A 19,430-nucleotide genomic window follows, 5' to 3' on the forward strand; every position below is an offset into this window, starting at 1 on the left:
AAGATCCGCAGGTGCGATGCCGCGCGCGTGCTGTTTTAGCCCTCCCCGGAGTCTCAGGTCTCTTTGCCAGGAGAGTCCTGCCAAGTTTTTTTTCGCAGAAAGGGGGTCGATGATGATGCAGCTGCTGCTGCTGCTGCTGCGTGATCCCAATCGAGTGATTTGCAGGCACTTTCTTTATTTAATATATAGCACTGTGGATGTGTGTGGGGTGTGTTTTTGTTGAGCTCTGGGGAGGTGATCGGAGAGCCCGGAGGAAGCCCACGCTGAGCAGGAGGTGGAGACAGAGAGAGAGAGAACACACACACTACACACACACACAGAGAGAGAACACACAAACTACACACACACACAGAGAGAGAGAGAACACACAAACTCCACACAGAGAGAGAGAGAGAACACACAAACTACACACACACAGAGAGGCACCGTGTCACGAGTCGAACACGAGGACCCTTCTCGCTGTGCGGTGCGAGTGCCACCACAGAATCAGAATCTTTATTGAGACCGGAGGAGGAATCCGATGAGCTATGAAGCTCTTTCTTCACACGTGTCCGGGATGGGTGGATGGGTGGGGGGGTCAGCGAGTGTCAACCACCGTGCCCGCACCGCCCTGCCCGCTGAATAACTTGCCGGGGTGTTGTTGTTGTTGTTTTGGTTGTTGTTGTTGTTGTGTCGTTACTTCACCCAGAGCTGCCATGGACGGGTGCACTCCGCAACCCGCGATCCCACGTGGTCGATTCAATCTCCCGGCGCGGCAGGCAACCCAACGGTGCTGGATTCTTCAATTCCCCCCCACCCCGCCCACCAACCCCCCCATCCACCCCTTACCCCCCCCCCCACCATCCTACCCCCCACCCAACCCCACCCAACACCGCCCACCAACCCTTCCACCCAACCCCACCCACCAACCCCACACCCCCCCACCCCCCCATCCACCCCACCCGCACCCCCCCAACCCCACACCCCCATCCGCCCCCCATGTCGGTGCTGACCCGGGCCACGACCTGCCGACTCACCTGGGACGCGCCCGAGGTAGAGCTCGCGGGGAGAGGTCATCTGGATCGGCGCGACGACGGCCAGGACGTGCCTCACCGCAGGGTAGTGATCCAACTTGGACACACAAACACGCGCACACGCGCACACGCACACGCACACACGCATAAGAGACAAAGATCAAAGATCCACCCCCGCCCCACCACCACTCTCCCCCGTGTAGTAGCTACAACACGTGCAGTAGCTACTAACACGTGTAGTAGTAGCTACACGTGTAGTAGTAGCTACGAACGAGACGTTCGTGCAGGAAGCCGTTCGCGGCCACGACGACTCTGGAGGTCACAGCGAGTTGAGAACCACGCCCTGAATCCGTGCACCCTTCTCGACCAATACGGACACAAAGACACAGATCCCCCGTGTAGCCTGAACAGACTGCTGGGGCAAATGCTGTTAGAGAGCAGCACCTATGAATGCGGGCACGGTGGCACACGAGGGGGTGGGTGGGGAGGGGAGGGAGGGAGGGAGGGGAGGGGAGGGAGGGGAGGGCGTGGAGGGGAGGGAGGGAGGGAGGGGAGGGGAACGAGGGGAGGGAGGGGAGGGGAGGGAGGGGGGGAGGGAGGGGGAGGGCGGGGAGGGGAGGGAGGGGGAAGCAGGGGAGAGCAGCCTCGCAGCATTTCAGACACCACTCTCCACTGCCGCTAAACACGGCCAGGAACAGCTCCCAGCTGTGCCACTCTCCAGCGCATAATACGAACAATTACAATAATGTTCAGGCAAATTATCTCTTTCCTTGAGCTCTCCGTGCTACCCAAGAAGGTGGGGGGAGGGGGGAGGGCTTCCATGGCTCAAGCTCAACTTCACTTCGCTCTCCCCCACACCCGGCTCGCATCACCACCACACTCGCACTCGATGGCCTCGAAGCCTGCCAGGAGCTGGTGGCCTCTCTGGTGACCTCTCAGCTGGTGGCCTCTGAGCTGGTGACCTCTGAGCTGGTGACCTCTGAGCTGGTGACCTCTGAGCTGGTGGCCTCTGAGCTGGTGGCCTCTGAGCTGGTGACCTCTGAGCTGGTGACCTCTCAGCTGGTGGCCTCTGAGCTGGTGACCTCTGAGCTGGTGACCTCTGAGCTGGTGACCTCTCAGCTGGTGGCCTCTGAGCTGGTGACCTCTAAGCTGGTGACCTCTCTGATGGCCTCTGAGCTGGTGACCTCTGAGCTGGTGACCTCTCTGATGGCCTCTGAGCTTCCTTTGCCCGTCCCCTCAACCCCCTCCATGCCTCCGTCAGCAGCGTCTTTCGAGCCGACACCACCATCATCGCAACGCACCGTCAAAGCACAATCACGACCACCACCGCCGCCAAAGCGTTTGCCTCCACAATGAACCCCTTTGGTGGTGGTGACGCCACGGTGGTTTCGTTTTACTCAACGTTCTGACGGGGTCAGAAGCGGCTCACGAGTTCCCTTCAACTCTGGGCGTGCCTGGGACGAGACACGATGGGAATGTCGGGTGTCGGTGTGTGTAGGGGGGGGGCAGTAGCGAAGCGTGATGCGAGTAAATGAAGTGTGTTTAATGCAGCGCTTTCTCCTAACGACGCCACGCAAATGCCACGGAATCACCCAGCGGCGTTTCGCTTAACGGCGGAGAGCGCCCCACGGCACCCGCAGCGGCATCGTCATCATCGTCACCGTCGTCGGGTCTTTAACAATCCACTGCTGGATGACTCTAAATTATCATTGGCGTCGATGGTTGCAGAAGATTAACAACAACAATACGACATCTCCTCCATTCCGCTCCATCGATCCGTCTCGCCACGCATCCCATGAGCCGCACGGCCTTCTGGGAGCGCGTCATCTCAGCGCCGTTGATTCAGGACGAGCAAACTCCGGGCCGGTTTTGACGCGCAAGTGCCTCATCAGCAGGGGTCAGGGCTCGCCCTCAATCGATGCTGGCGAAACTGTCGATCTTACAGGCGAGGACCCTCCCTATCTGCGCTAGTTCGCTGTACAACTTTTGGGTCGTCAGCAGCAACGTCAGCAGCAACATCAGCAGCAGCAACATCATCGGCATTATCATCATCAGCAACATCAGCAAAAACATCAGCAGCAGCAGCAGCAACATCAGCAACAACATCAGCAGCAGCAACATCAGCAGCAACATTAGCAGCACCAACACCATCAGCAACAACATCATCAGCAGCAACATCAGCAGCACCAACACCATCAGCAACAACATCAGCAGCAGCATCATCAGCAGCACCAACACCATCAGCAACAACATCAGCAGCAGCATCATCAGCAGCAACATCAGCAGCAACATCAGCAGCAACATCAGCAGCAGCAACACCATCAGCAACAACATCAGCAGCAACATCAGCAGCACCAACACCATCAGCAACAACATCATCAGCAGCAACATCAGCAGCACCAACAACATCAGCAACAACATCATCAGCAGCAACAACATCAGCAGCAACATCAGCAGCAGCAACACCATCAGCAACAACATCAGCAACAGCAACAACATCAGCAGCAACATCAGCAGCAACATCAGCAGCAGCAACACCATCAGCAACAACATCAGCAACAGCAAGAACATCATCAGCAGCAACAGCAGTAACAGCGTTGCCCTCCCTACCGCAAAAACTTTTGTCAGGACCCTCCTGAAAATGTTCCTTGAGACTCGGTGAGGCGTAAGGGGTGCCACGGTGGCTAGGAGATGTTAACTCCCTCGCCTGGTATACAGGAGGTCGTGGGTTCGATCCCGACCCTGACGCCTGCTGCTGTATATTTGGAGTTTGCGTGTCTCTCTCTCTCATCATCATCCCGGTGGCTAGGAGATGTTAACTCCCTCGCCCGGTGTACAGGAGGTCGTGGGTTCGATCCCGACCCTGACGCCTCCTGAATATTTGGAGTTTGTGTTTTTGCTCTCTCTCCGGTTTTCACGTTGAGAAACACGCGTGTAAGACTATTTGGCTGCTTTAAAGGTCCCCGTGATGAGCCACTTCGTCGAGCTATCATTTGTGGCCAGCTCGCTTCTGAAAAAAGAGCTACACAGCTCATTGGGGCCTTACCTGGTAAAATACAAATAAAAGCAGTCCAAGTGTTTCGTTTAAATACACAATGCACCGCTATCAATAATAATCATCGTTCGCGCGTCCTTTCTCATCATCCTGAGCTCCCTGATTCGCGTTGGCCTCGATTGCAATCCCCCCACCCCCCCGCCGTCTCTCTGCACACTCCGTCTGCAGCTATTTGGCAAACGCGGCGAAAGTATGAATAAAACCTCGGGGCTAGCGGATTGCGGAATGAGGGTGGAGGAATCGACGCCAGGATCCTGGCAAGGTGAACAAAGCAGGGTAGAGAGCGAGAGAGAGAGAGAGCGAGAGCCTTTAAGGAAAAGAAAACAAATTGTAAACGAAAAGGGAGCGGCGCACGACTGTGTATGCATGTACGGCGAACTTCTTTCGCACCGTACGTAGCCAACCGTGCTAATCGGGGGGGGGGGGGGCAGGGGGGGGGTCTCCAAGAGGCAGGACACGGAGGACGCTGACAAACGAGCCGCGTTCATCCGGACACTGCCACGGCGCAGCCTTCGCGACGTTATCCTATCTGCGCTCGCCCGACAACAACAACAACTACAACAACAACAACAAAATATAAAAGCGTCTCGAAATGCGAGCGGCCCTTCGAAAGAAGCCGCAACGACGCAAATTGGCTGACGCGAGAATATTAAGGAGGGGAGGGGGGGAGGAGGGCAGAGGGGAGGTGGGGAGGAGGGGAGGGAGGGGAGGGGGGAGGGGGGAGGAGAGGAGGGGTCGACACGACCCAGCCTTAGCGCGCGTCGCGGCTTGTCGCAGCGGGGTTCGCGGTTCGAACCCCGCGCGGCCGCCCTGGTTAACACTTGCGGGTGTGCCGACCGGTGGCGAGTGCCACTCTGATTCACGGCGGACGTTCAAGGTCTGGCGCCGTTGCCCGAATAAGAACAGGTCGTTGTGCGCGGCAGAGTCAGAGGGTGGAACTAAAAACAAAACAAACAAAACAAACTATCGCCAGGCTCCGAAATTGCAATTGAGTATTCTCCGCGGCAATCCGTCACCCTCCGCCGGCAGACCGATGCCCCGGGGGTCACTCGGAGGCTCTGCCCTGGCCGCGTGGGCTCCCACCTGGCTAAACGATATAAACCTGAGGCTTGGCCGGTAACGATAGGAGCGAGAGCTCCCGCACACGCGACTGATTCCACCGGCCCGTGTCGCCCGCAGGATCAGCGCCTCTGCGGGGCGGACTGCCGAGGGAGTTTCCAGAGAGTTGGGGGCAGCTGCCAAGGAGGAGCGACCTCACGAGCGGCGGGGACCTTGAGCAGAGGCGGGTGTCGCGCGGAGGCGGTGAGTGGTGAGTGGTGAGCGGCGAGTGGTGAGTGGTGGGCGGTGATCGGTGAGTGGTGGGCGGTGATCGGTGATCGGCGAGTGGTGAGCGGCGAGTGGTGATCGGTGATCGGCGAGTGGTGAGTGGTGAGTGGCGAGTGGTGAGTGGTGGGCGGTGATCGGTGAGTGGTGAGTGGTGATCGGCGAGTGGTGAGTGGTGAGTGGCGAGTGGTGAGTGGTGGGCGGTGATCGGTGAGTGGTGAGCGGTGAGTGGCGAGTGGTGATCGGTGATCGGCGAGTGGTGAGTGGTGAGCGGCGAGTGGTGAGTGGTGGGCGGTGATCGGTGAGTGGTGGGCGGTGATCGGCGAGTGGTGAGCGGTGAGTGGCGAGTGGTGAGCGGTGATCGGTGAGTGGTGAGCGGTGAGTGGCGAGTGGTGATCGGTGATCGGCGAGTGGTGAGTGGTGAGCGGCGAGTGGTGAGTGATGGGCGGTGATCGGTGAGTGGCGAGTGGTGAGCGGTGATCGGCGAGTGGTGAGCGGTGAGCAGTGATCGGTGAGTGGTGAGCGGTAAGTGCGCACGCTCGCAGAAGTGACCTCGAAAATCACAGCCAATGTCTTATTTGCGCATGTCATCGCTGCCAGAACGGCTGCACCCCCCGCTCCCCCCCAAACTCCATCCCCCCCCCCCCTATCTCGGCGAGCTCGCAGCTCACGTTGTGCGGTTCCAAAGCGGAGCCAGGACAGAGCCCGCAGCAGCAGCATCACACAGCGGCCACAACACAGCAAGAGCCCCAACAGAGACAAAGCGAAAGATCCCCAGGTACAGCCTTTAACAGACTGTTGGGGCAAGTGCTGTTAGCGAGTAGCACCTGTGAAGGTCGACACGGCACACGAGGGGGTGGGCGGCCAGAACCACACCCGGCCGCCTTTGTCTCCCCAGTGGCGATGTTTACACACCGTAAACAGGTACTAATTTGAGGCCGAGTCGACCTAGTGGAGGTAAAAAAAAACGGTTCAGATAATCGTCACCGATGTTGGCCGTGAGCGGGAATCCAACTGAGGCCGCCAGGTTCGCAGCGCAGCGCTCTAGCCGCTACAACTCCGCTAGCCGCAACACACACAGCTAACCACAAAACACACACATCCAGCCACAACACACACATCCAGCCACAACACACACACAGCCACAACACACACAGCCACAACACACACACAGCTAACCACAACACACACAGCCAGCCATAACACACACACAGCTAACCACAACACACACACAGCCAAAACACACACAGCCACAACACACAGATAGCCACAACACACACACAGCCAGCCACAACACAAACAGCCACAACACACACACAGCCAGCCACAACACACACACAGTCAGCCACAACAAAGACACACACAGCTAGCCACAACACACACAGCTAGCCACAACACACACAGCTAGCCACCCTTCCGCCACAACACAGATCATCGACAACAGGGACCGGTCATAACACAGCTGTCGCTACAACACCGTTTTTCGGGCCACAACCCAGCCGGCCACAACGCAGCCCGGCTACAAAGCGAAACACAAGCCCCGGCACAACACAGAGGCCACGTGGTGCCCGCCCCCCGCGTGTCTCCTTTTGGATCCGCACCGAGTCACACGTGACGAGTGACACGACTCCAAGTGGCATATCTTTAAAAAGCCGCATTAATTATCCCCGCTCCTATCAACACCACCCACAAACACCTGCGCCACCCCCTCACTCCCCCCTCCCCCCCCCCGCTTCCACCCACCATACACAAGAGCTGTCGCAAACCCACGTTCACCCAACAATCAAATAAAAAATAACCGACGTGCTCTGATGCATCGTTCCCCCCCCTCCTTTCGCTGCCGTTCCATCGCCAGTCTCGACCATCGGCCGCCGTTCCTTGCGGCCACGGCGCGTCCTGCCCGCGAGCTTTGCTCGCTCTCGTCAACGGCTGGTGTCGACCTCTGTGATCCACGCGTGCGTGCATCCTCTTTCTTTCGGTGTGGGCAGGTTGGAGAGTGGGCGAGCGACTGGGTTGGTGGGTGGGTGGGTGGGCAGGTTGGTCTGTGGGCGAGCGGGCGAGCGGGCGGGCGGGTGGGTGGGCAGGTTGGTGGGTAGGTGAGCAGGTAGGGTGGTGGGTGGGCAGGTTGGTCGGTGGGCGAGCGGGTGGGTTGGTTGGTAGGTGGGTTGGTGGGTGGGCGAGCGGGCGGGTTGGTGGGCAGGTAGGTGAGCGGGTGGGTTGGCTGGGTTGGTGGGCAGGTTAGTGGGTGGGCGAGCGGGTGGGTGGGGAGCAGGCAGGGTGGTGGGTGGGCAAGTTGGTGGGTAGGTGAGCAGGCAGGGTGGTGGGTGGGCAGGTTGGTCGGTGGGCGAGCGGGTGGGTTGGTTGGTGGGTGGGTTGGTGGGTGGGCGAGTAGGCAGGTTTGTTGGTCTGTGGGCGAGCAGGTGGGTGGGTGGGCAGGTTGGTGGGTGGGCGAGCGGGCGGTTGGTGGGTAGGTAGGTGAGCGGGTGGGTTGGCTGGGTTGGTGGGCAGGTTAGTGGGTGGGCGAGCGGGTGGGTGGGTGAGCAGGCAGGATGTTGGGTGGCCGAGCGAGCGGGCGAGCGGGCGGGCGGGTAGGTAGGTGAGCGGATGGGTGCGCGTCCTCCCGGCTGTGCGCGTTACCTGCACGTAGAGGTCGGCTCCGAGGCGCGTCACGTTGAGGAGGTGGGGCTGCCCGTTGGCCAGGTTGCGCACGTCCACCGCCACGGAGGTCGTTGACTCCTCCGTGCTCCCGAAACCCAGGCGCACGTGTAAGCTCCCTGACGCATGGCAGTCACGCAAAGGTAAAGATCCCCTTCCCCACCGCCACCCATCGAGTAGCCTCTAACAGGCGGCTGGGGCGAGCGCTGTCAGCGAGTGACACTTATGAAGACCGGCACGGCGCACGAGGGGGTGGGTGGCCAGCACCACGCCCGGCCGCCTTTGTCTCCCCAGTGGCGATGTTTACACACCGCACCAGGTTTCTCAGATAATCATCACCGGTGTAGGTGGCCGTGAGCGGGAATCGAACTCGGGTGGCCGAGCTTCGCAGCGCTAACCGCGACGCCGCTGCGACACGCGCACAGACACGCACGTGAACCATCGCTCAGACGGGCGAGCGGAGCGAAGGCCTCACCGTCGCGATGCAGGAGAACGGCGAGGAACTCGTCGTGGGCGGACGAGCTCACGTGAAAGAGCACGGCGGGCGCGTGCGTCGTGCTGAACCCAAAGCGCACGCGGTCCCCCGGCTCCACGCCGAGACCCGCTCCGGGCCAACTCCCCTCGCCCGGCTCCCCCGACAGCTCCCCGCGCTGATCCCCGCCGGACAGGGGAGGGGGCGGCTGCTGCGGCTGATGCCACCCCAGGGGGTCTGCGGCGAGGCCGGGCTCCGGGAAGGAGTAGCGCACCTGGGTGCCCATCTCAAAGAACGCGCCCACCTCTGCACACCGAAGACAAATGGGGTACACCGCACACACCGCCCCCGTGTAGCCTCCTCCGTATGTTGGGGCAAGTGCAGTGTTAGCCCCCTCTCCCAGCTGCCCCCACCCCTCACCCAGTGCCGGATTAAGCTAGTACGGGGCCTGTAGTATATGTTATGAAGGGGCCCTACATTTAAAACACGTAAATATTAAAACACGCATTTTTAATTTGCATAGTAAAGTAATTGTATTATTCCATTTGCAAATACAATACGACAAATCGCTAACCTTAAACACCCAGTCGTTCGTAAAAGTCAAAGGCAGTATAGTACTATAGTAATAGAGCAAGTGCAGAATCACTGAACCGGAATTGATAGGTTGAAAGCATTTTGCGTGGGGGCCCTTGGAAGTGCGGGGCCAGTAGCATGTGTAGCTACTACATGTGTAGCTACTACATGTGTAGCTACTACATGTGTAGTAGCTACAAGGATAATCCAGCACTGACCCCACCCCCTCTGTTTTCCTCCCCCTGCGCAAAGGCCAAAACGCGCCTTGACGGTGCTGGTGAAATGTCGAGATGGCAGGACTCTCCTGACAAACGGAGGAGTCTTGAGCCTCATTGAAGCTTCGCTGGACTCATGAATGGTCGCTGTATCATCGTCGTTATCGTCACAACCACGGGTTGTGCACAGCAACACACGCACACACCGTGCACAGGCGACGCGACACGCACATCATGGCATGCAACAAAGACAAAGATCCCCCGTGTAGCCTTAACAAACTGGTGGGGCAAGTGCCGTTAGCGAGCACCTATGAACGCCCGCACGGCACACGAGGGAGTGGGTGGCCAACACCACGCCCGGCCGCCTTTGTCTCCCCAATGGCGATGTTTACACATCGCACCGGGTGCTCATTTGAGGCCGAGTCGACCTAAAGGAGGCACAGGGCCGGTTCAGATAATCGTGGGTGTTGGCCGTGAGCGGGAATCGAACCCGTGTCGCCCAGGTTCGTAGCGCAACGTAGCGCTAACCGCTGCACCACCGCTCCTTATGCAACACACACACACACCACATGCACAACACGTCACAAAGGCAAAGAACCCCCGTGTAGCCTTAACAGACTTGTCGGGGCAAGTGCTGCCAGCGCGCAGCGCCTATGAAGGCCGGCACGGCACGCGAGGGGGGTGGGCGGCCAACACCACGCCCGGCCGCCTTTGTCTCCCTCGCGGCGATGTTTACACACCGCAACGAGTTATTGATTCGAGGCTGAGTCGACCTAGGGGGCGGTCCAAAACCGGTTCAGATAATCGTTGGCCGTGAGCGGGAATCGAACTCGCGTGGCCGGGTTCGTAGCGCGGCGTGGCGCTAACCGTTGCGCCGCAGCTCCCCCGAATGTACAGCTCCTCACACACAACAGCTCATCACACACAACAAGACTTCACACACAACAAGACTTCACACACAAGACTTCACACGGACGGGGTGTTCACGCCTTTCCCTGCGGGCTTGCTGTGCCCCAGGTGACCGCTGCGGTTCCCATAAACAGAACAGCCTCCGCGCAATCGGCGATTGATGGCGATTAACAAACACTGCGCGCAACGCTGCGTGCACACGCCACACAGCACGGGGCACAGATCCCCGCCCCCCGTCACAGGCTTGAGTGCTGTTGGCGAGGAGCATCTACACAGCGGTCATACACACAGGGTGAAGACCACACAGCACACACACAGCATGCATACCATGCACACAGAGCACACAGCATGTATACCACACAGCACACACACAGCATGTATACCATGCACACAGAGCACACAGCATGTATACCACACAGCACACACACAGCATGTAGGCAGCACACACACAGCATGTAGGCAGCACACACAGAGCACACACACGCAGCATGTATGCAGGACACACAGCATGCACGCTGCACACACACATACATAGCACACACACAGCACACACATACACATCATGTACACTGCACACACATACACAGCATGTACACTGCACACACACAGGGCGCACACACAGCATGCATACTGCACGCGCACACATACATAGCGCACACAGCATGCACACTGCACACACACACAGCGCGCACACAGCATGTACACTGCACACACACACATACATAGCACACACAGCATGTACACTTCACACACACAGCGCGCACACACAGCATGCATGTAGCACACACACAGCACACACACACACACAGCATGTACACTGCACACACACAGCGCGCACACACAGCATGCATGTAGCACACACACAGCACACACACACAGCACACACACACACAGCATGTACACTTCACACACACAGCGCGCACACACAGCATGCATGTAGCACACACACAGCACACACACACACAGCACACACACACACAGCATGTACACTGCACACACACACATACATAGCACACACAGCATGAACACTGCACACACACAGCGCGCACACAGCATGTACACTGCACACACACACACACAGCACACACATACACAGCATGCACACTGCACACACACCACACACACATAGCACACATAGCATGTACACTGCACCACACAGCACACACATACACAGCATGTACACTGCACACACACCACACACACAGCGCACACAGCACACACACACACATCATGTACACTGCACACACACACAGCATGCACACAGCACACACATACATAGCACACACAGCATGCATGCAGCACACACACACAGCACACACACACAGCACATACATACACAGCATGTACACTGCACACACACATAGCACACACTCTTGCTCCAGGCTGAGCTGCCTTTCCCATTAACACAGCAGCAGCATCATCGCTGTGCGATCGCCAATTCGCGTTTGCGATCTTGCAGAGTGGACCTGTCAGCCCGGTATGAGAAGACGATTCACGTCAAAGACAAAGATCCCCCGTATAGCCTTAGCAGACTTTTGGGACAAGCGCTGTTTGCGACAGCTCCCTGGGAAGGCCGGAAAGGCGCACGAGGGGGTGGGTGGCCAGCACTACGCCCGACCGCCTTTGTCTCCCCAGCGGCGATGTTTACACACCACGCACCGGGCAACTCATTTGAGGCTGAGTCGACCTAGTGGGAGACCCGCGACCTATGGAGAAGGGCCATTGCCCAAAACGTCGGTTATCATCTACATTTGTTTATTTTAAGGCCACACACAACGGAGTGTTATTCACGAATGCGTTGAGATGTAAAATTTCGATTTAAAGCTTTCGTGACTGCAGGTATTCATATCCTTGGTTCTTTCGGTAAAGTCAGGTAGAAGGGAAATAATAAAATAATAAAAATAAAACATAATAAAATAAAATTCTCACGACGTTTCGGCCACAACGCAAGCAGCCGTCCTCAGGTGAAGAAACAGAGCTGTCGGAAAGACAACGTTACCGAACGCTTATGTTTTATTTGTATTATTTTATTATTGTTATTCCCTTCTGCGTGACTTTACCGAAAGAACCAAGAATATGTTGAGATGTTGCGTTCAGTGTGGTCTGTGTGCCTCTGTTCTATCGTGACGACATCATCATCACCACATAGCTCGTTTAGCCCAGATCAGAATGAGAATAATTATTCAATACAACAACACGATACCAAGCACAAGAAAAGTCAACAAATCACCCAAACACACAAGACTAAACTTTCCACATCCTACCAGGCAAGGCCCCGCTGCGGCGTTAACTTGTTTTTCACAAGCGACCTGGCCACACCATAAATGATAGCTCAACAAAGATGCTCATCATTTGAATATTTACAGCACCGAAATTATCTGAACAATCTCAGCAGACAAAGTGTATCCACAGTACTTTTTGGTTTTTTTCTGTAAAGTCACGTAGGTAGAAAACAAAATGAATTAAACTGAAAACAACTAAATTAAATCACGACGTTTCGGGCGCAACACAAGCGTCCGTCTTCAGGTGGGGGACAGACACAGCTAAAGAACAACCGCTTAAGTATGCCGAGGCATGCTTATGCCCGAAACGTCGTGATTTAATTTAGTTGTTTTCATTTTAATATAAATATTTTATTTCTCTTATTATTTCTATTTTTTTAATTTTTTTATTTCTATTATTGTTGCTATTATTTGTTTTTTTACGTACGTGACTTTACCGAAAAAAACTAAAAGTATGGATCCTTGCAGTCACGAAAACTTCAAATCTAGAATGTATCCACAGTGCCGATATTCGGTCCGGAGGAGTTTCGTGGATTGGTAGACACACAGCCGGCTAGACTAATGAATGGATTTAAGTGGAGAGAGAGAGAGATTTTGAAACGTTGTGAGATCTGAGTGAGACGCTTTAACCCTTCCTTGACAGAGGCCCACAGTGAGAGACGGAGCAGAAAAAAATGGACCAGAACCGGTTAATATTTCGCTCAGCCACTTTGGTTCGCCGTGGCCAGGAATGAAACTGAGTTTGCCGGGTTCATAGCCCGTTGCGCTCGCCTCCTCGCCCCCCGCTTTCACCATGGCAGGGTTAAACCCTGGTAAAATGCGGAATAAATGGTAAACAAATGTAAATTATACACAATGTGTTTAGAGCGAATAACACCACCGGAGTGTGAATATATGGAAGCATGCGCAGTAATGGACAATATAAGACACGCGCACCGACACATGAAGTACAGTACATTACTATGGATGTGTATTGGAATCGAGTGAGTGAATGAATGAGTGAGCGAGCGATCCTAGCGAATGAATGAATGAAATGCCCTGCCTCCCCGGTGAGCCCATTAGTGGAGGCTGCCTGATTGATGAGCGTTGCTCCGGCAACACGAGAGCGAGAGTGACATCACATCCCAGGGTAATGCAGCGCTCGCTCATTCACTCACTCGCCCGCTCGCTCTCTCACTCGCTCGCTCACTCGCTCGCTCTGCTCACTCACTCACTCGCTCTGCTCACTCACTCACTTTTTCGCTCACTCACTCGTCTCTCACTCACCCGCTCACCCGCCCTCTCACTCGCTTACTCGCTCGCTCACTCGCTCGCTCTGCTCACTCGCTCTGCTCACTCGCCCGCTCACCCGCTCTGCTCACTCGCTCTCTCACTCACTCACTCTCTCACCCACTCACTCGCTCACTCACTCGCCCGCTCGCTCTCTCACTCACTCTCTCACCCACTCACTCGCTCACTCACTCGCCCGCTCACTCTGCCCGCTCTGCTCGCTCCACGTCTCCATCACTCTGCCCTTCTCGTGCCAGAGACTCCTCTCTAGCCCCCCCCCCCGCTCCCTCGAAAACGCGTCCATCCCCTGTCCCCTCCCATACAGCACCATCCCATACCCCCCTGTTCCCTGCCATACAGCACCATCCCATATAGCACCATCCCATACAGCACCATCCCATACAGCACCATCCCATAACCTCCTATTCACTCCCATACAGCACCATCCCATATCCTCCTGTTCCCTGCCATACAGCACCATCCCGGTCTCACCCCATACCCTTCCATCCCAGCTCTCTCCACATCCCTTCCCATCCTTCCGTCTCGTTCCCTCCACCGCTCTCCCACCCCTACTGCCTCCACATCGCCGCTCTCTTCACACCCCTCGCATCCCTTCTTCCCTCTGCATCGCTCTCATCTGCACTGCTTACGCATCCTCTAAAACCGTAAATTCATAATAAATGTTAATTCATCAACCTGTCGACCTTCGGGACCAGTCTTGTCGAGCAGCAACGTGAGTTTAAGCTGAACACTCCTGGAGTGGTTCTGATTCCTCTGAGGCTCGTGAGCAAGGGTTGCAGGATGCCAACAAAACAATTGCCGCTGGGTCTGCCCGAGGTCGAGGACACTTCGCGTGAACCGTCGGACCCGTTCGGTGCGGTGCAGCAAAACGGTGCAAAGCGATTTTCTTGAAATGATAATAATTACAAAATAAACAGGCAAGGCTCTGTTTCGTGAGCAGAGCGTAGTATAAAATCACACCCAAGTCCATGACTTCACCTTCTGTGATATTCACCACTCGTTGATGAATGCTGCTGAATAATTTTACTGATTACTGGGGGGGAGGGGGTGGTGAGGGAGACGGAGATGGCGGGGGGTTGGGTTGACACGTGGCGCTTTTAGACGCGCTTCTGCGGCCGTCTGGAACGCTCTTTCCTTCCGATATTAGGAAGACACATTGGGAGCTGTGCACTTTGAAGTCATCATCGAGATTGAAAACGATTTTCTTTAAAACTGCGTTTTGTGTTTAGTTTCTTGTCCCCGCCCCCCCCTTCCGAACCTCCGATTTGCACGGTTAGCTACGTACGGTGTGAAAGAAGTTTAACAAAGAAAGAAAACAAAGATCCCCCGGGGGTGGGTGGGGTGGTGGGTGGGTGGGGGGGTAGGTGGGTGGGGGGGTAGGTGGGTGGGGGGGTGGGGGGGTTGGTGGGTGGGGGGGTTGGTGGGTGGGTGAGGTGGGTGATGTGGGTGGGTGAGGTGGGTGGGTGAGGTGGGTGGGTGAGGTGGGTGGGTGAGGTGGGTGGGTGAGAGGGGTGGGTGAGGGGGGTGGGTGAGGGGGGTTGGTGAGGTGGGTAGGTGAGGTGGGTGAGTGAGGTGGGTGGGTGAGGTGGGTGGGTGAGGTGGCTGGGTGAGAGGGGTGGGTGAGAGGGGTGGGTGAGAGGGGTGGGTGAGGGGGGTGGGTGAGGGGGGTGGGTGGGTGAGAGGGGTGGGTGAGGTGTGTGGGTGAGGTGGGTGGGTGAGGTGGGTGGGTGAGGTGGGTGGGTGAGAGGGGTGGGTGAGGTGGGTGGGTGAGGTGGGTGGGTGAGGTGGGTGGGTGAGGTGGGTTGGTGAGGTGGGTGGGTGAGGTGGGTGAGAGGGGTGGGTGAGGTAGGTGGGTGAGGTGGGTGGGTGAGGTGGGTAGGTGAGGTAGGTGGGTGGGTGAGGTGGGTGAGAGGGGTGGGTGAGAGGGGTGGGTGAGGTGGGTGGGTGAGAGGGGTGGGTGAGAGGGGGGTGGGGGGTGCCTTTTTAAGTGCGTTGAGACGCCGATGGTCGCACTCCGAGACGCGGAGGCGTAACGGAGGGGGGGGGGGGCTCCACATCAACAACAAATGAAAAAACACACGAGAAATAAACTCAACGCATTCATCAATAACATCGTGCGGCCAGTGAAATACGTTCAGAATGCATAAGAACTGCAACTAAACTAAAACCTTTTTTACTTTACTAGGTTATGGCCTGCTAAGCTAGCTCTTCTTTCAGAAGCGACCTGGCCACAAACGACAGCTCAAAGAAGTAGCTTATCATCACGTGGACATGGATAGCGGCCAAAATAATCGACAACGCACGTCGATTCTAAACGCCGAGAGGAAAATCCCTTTGGACCCGGAGAAAAAGATCCACGGGGAGAGAGAGGGGACACGGAAACTACCAAACACGAACGCACGACCTCCCGCATACCAGGCGAGAGAGTCAACATCTCGCCGCCTCCACCACCACCACCATCATCATCCTCACCTTAAATTTCGATTTAAAGCTTTCGTGACTGCAGGGATTCATCTTATTGGTTCTTTCGGTAAAGTCACGTAGAAGGGAAGTAATAAAATATTATTATATTTGTATTATTTTATTACTTCCCTTCTATGTGACTTTACCGAAAGAACCAAGAAGAATTTCGATTTAAAGCTTTCGTGACTGCAGGGATTCATCTTCTTGGTTCTTTCGGTAAAGTCACGTAGAAGGGAAGTAATAAAATAATAAAAATAAAACAATAAAATAATTCTCACGACAGCGTCGCCTCGACAGACCTGGTTTTCACCTGAGGACGGCTGCTTGCGTTGTGGCCGAAACGTCGTGAGAATTATTTTATTATGTTTTATTTGTATAATTTTATTATTTCCCTTTTACGTGACTTTACCGAAAGAACCAAGCAGAACATCCTCACCTTGCTTGCAGAAGGGTCCGTGGAAGGGCGTGTGGGTGCAGTCGCAGCTGTAGCCGTTGTAGCGCTCCACGCAGCGTCCTCGGTTGCGGCACAGCACCCCGTAGCTGCTGCAGTGGCCCGTGCAGCCGGGCTCCACGCCCTCGGTGACGCGCGCACGCTCCTCCAGCGCCAACGCGGCCCCGTTCATGTGCAGCGCGCGCAGGCAGCCCAGGAAGCCGCGCTGGCCCGAAGCAGAGGCTCCTGCGACCCGGCGGACGGAGGCTCGGTCGGTTGGTGGGTGGGTCGGTGGGTTGGTGGGGGGGGGTGTGTGGGTCGGTTGGTGGGTGGGTCGGTGGGTGGGTCGGTGGGTGGGTCGGTGGGTGGGTCGGTGGGTGGGTCAGTGGGTGGGTTGGTCGGTGGGTGCGTCGGTGGGGGGGTGGGTGAGTCTTTTGGTGGGTGGGTCGGTGGGTGGGTCGGTGGGTGGGTCAGTGGGTGGGTGGGTCGGTGGGTGCGTCGGTGGGGGGGTGTGTGAGTCTTTTGGTGGGTGGGTCGGTGGGTCGGTGGGTGGGTCGGTGGGTGGGTGGGTCAGTCGGTGGGTCGGTGGGTGGGTCGGTGGGTGGGTCAGTCGGTGGGTGCGTCGGTGGGTGGGTGGGTGGGTCAGTCGGTGGGTGGGTCGGTGGGTCGGTGGGTGGGTCGGTTGGTGGGTGGGTCAGTCGGTGGGTCGGTTGGTCGGTGGGTGGGTCTGTGGGTGGGACGGTGGGTCGGTGGGTGGGTCGGTTGGTGGGTGGGTCGGATGGACCGTCGGTTTATTGGTCACCACCGGCAATTGCGGTGCCAGGCTAGGTCCTACCAATCCACATGCACCCACCCAGCCACCCACAAACCCAGCCGCCGTACACCCACCCACCAATAACCCGCCCACCAAACCACTCCCCCCATCGCAAACCCACCCAGGCACCCACCCACTACGCACACCACCCACTACGCGCCTACCCACCCACCCACCGCACGCACGCCACGAACGCACCCACGAAGAGCTTGCTGTTGAGCAGCAGGCGCGTGTGTCCGTGCGCCGGCGCCTGGAAGGAGCGCGCGGGCAGCGCGTCGAGCTGCAGCGAGGCCTGCTTGACGCTGCGCTCGGCACGCACGCCGTGCCACTGGTTGTCGTTGAGCGGCCGCGGGCTGGAGGCCGTCACCTCCACGGGGCCGTCGCCCACGTCAAAGGCGAAGCTCACCTCCTGGGGGGCTGCGGCGGGGGGGGCACGGGGGAGCAGGGCGCGGGAAGGTGGCGGGGTGAGTGGCGATGGTTGTGGTGGTGATGTACGATGAACTTCTTTCGCGCCGTACGTAGCCGGCCGGGTCCAATCGGAGGTGTGCTTCTGCGGCCGTCTGGAACGCGGGTCCAGTGAGCTGGGGGTTCAAGGGCACGTGTGCTGCAGGCGCTGACGTTCTCATAGCGGCAGGCCGATCACGTAAGTATGTACTTATTTGGGTCTTTCGGTAAAGCCACGTAGATATATAAAATAATAAAAATAATATAAATAAATATAGTGTTTTTTATTAATATCATTCTTTTTGATCTATCTACGTGGCTTTACCGAAAGACCCAAAGAGTATGAATTCCTGCAGTCACGAAAGCTTGAAGTCAAGATTTATGTACTGTATGTTGAACTTCTTTCGCACCGTACGTAGCCAACCGTTGCTAATCGGAGGCGCGGTAGGAAGGACAAAATACTAAACACAAAAATCAATTTCTAAAGAAAAGCTCCAGTAGCTTCTTAATACGGATGCAGGTTAATAGGTAAGTACTATAGTAGCATTGTTATACTGGTAGGAACCTCCTGGTTACACCAGCCCACAGGGGATTATTGTGTCCGTTCGTCGTACAGGGAGGAGCTGGGTGGGGAGGGAGGGGCTGGGTGGGGAGGGGCTGGGTGGAGAGGGGAGGGGAGGGGCTGGGTTGGAAGGGGCTGGGTGGGCAGGGTGGGGAGGGTGGGGAAGGGCTGGGTGGGGCTGGGTGGCGGGTGGGAGGGGTGGGGCTGGGTGGGGAGGGGCTGGTCACCCCGTGGTGCCCTTATACAACTCAACGTTTAACCTACTCACGCCGGCTTATGCCCACCCTCACAGTCGGGCATATTTGCGGAATACACCACGCCGCCGTTGACCCTGGCCATTAACCGAGCAACCCAACGTTCCTACCAGCTCCCTCTTCAGGAATGTGTTTCTCATAAATGCCACTGCCTGTCACTCCACCACCTCCACTCACTCAATGGCAACCGACCATCACTCACTCACTCGCCACCACCGTGACCTCCTCACTGAAGCCACCGCCACCACCGCCGTCACCACGGTGGGTGCTGAGTGTGTGGGAGTGGGCGAGTGACGTGGGAGTATTATTGATCCGGCGCGGTGGTGGCAGTGATCACGAATGGGGTGGCGGTGGTGGCGGTGGTGGCGGTGGTGGCGGTGGTGGCGGTGGTGGCGGGTGTGTGATGGTGGGGGATAACGTGTGGTGCTTGTGGCGATGGTGGGCGAGTGGATGGCGGTGTAAGGGCGGTGGGGGCGAAGGTGAGTGGGGTGGTGAGTGAGTAGGTCACGGTGGTGGTGGTGGTGGTAAGTGACGGTCATTTGGCATTGAGTGGTGGTAGTAGTGCTTGAGGGAGTGGCAGTGGCATTGGTAATACATATTCATAACAAGGAAGAAAGACCGTGCATATGCGTGGCTTCTTTAACACGAGCCAACGCTCGTTTGCCCTTGTTTTTAA

General features: G+C 56.9%; 1 protein-coding gene across 1 annotated transcript in view; it reads right to left on the reverse strand.

The window, feature by feature from the left end:
* LOC144938229 (contactin-associated protein-like 2) overlaps nucleotides 1-19,430 on the reverse strand; it is a 137,787-nt gene that overhangs the window by 15,701 nt on the left and 102,656 nt on the right. Inside the window, exons 17-21 of the mRNA XM_078866054.1 lie at nucleotides 17,693-17,911; nucleotides 16,687-16,926; nucleotides 8,522-8,824; nucleotides 8,029-8,165; nucleotides 1,017-1,110 (exon numbers count right to left, since the gene is read on the reverse strand). Of these exons, the coding sequence (XP_078722180.1) occupies nucleotides 1,017-1,110; nucleotides 8,029-8,165; nucleotides 8,522-8,824; nucleotides 16,687-16,926; nucleotides 17,693-17,911 (993 nt within the window). The remainder of the gene's footprint in view (nucleotides 1-1,016; nucleotides 1,111-8,028; nucleotides 8,166-8,521; nucleotides 8,825-16,686; nucleotides 16,927-17,692; nucleotides 17,912-19,430) is intronic.

Source organism: Lampetra fluviatilis, chromosome 21, assembly GCF_964198595.1.
Source record: "Lampetra fluviatilis chromosome 21, kcLamFluv1.1, whole genome shotgun sequence".
NCBI lineage: Eukaryota > Metazoa > Chordata > Hyperoartia > Petromyzontiformes > Petromyzontidae > Lampetra > Lampetra fluviatilis.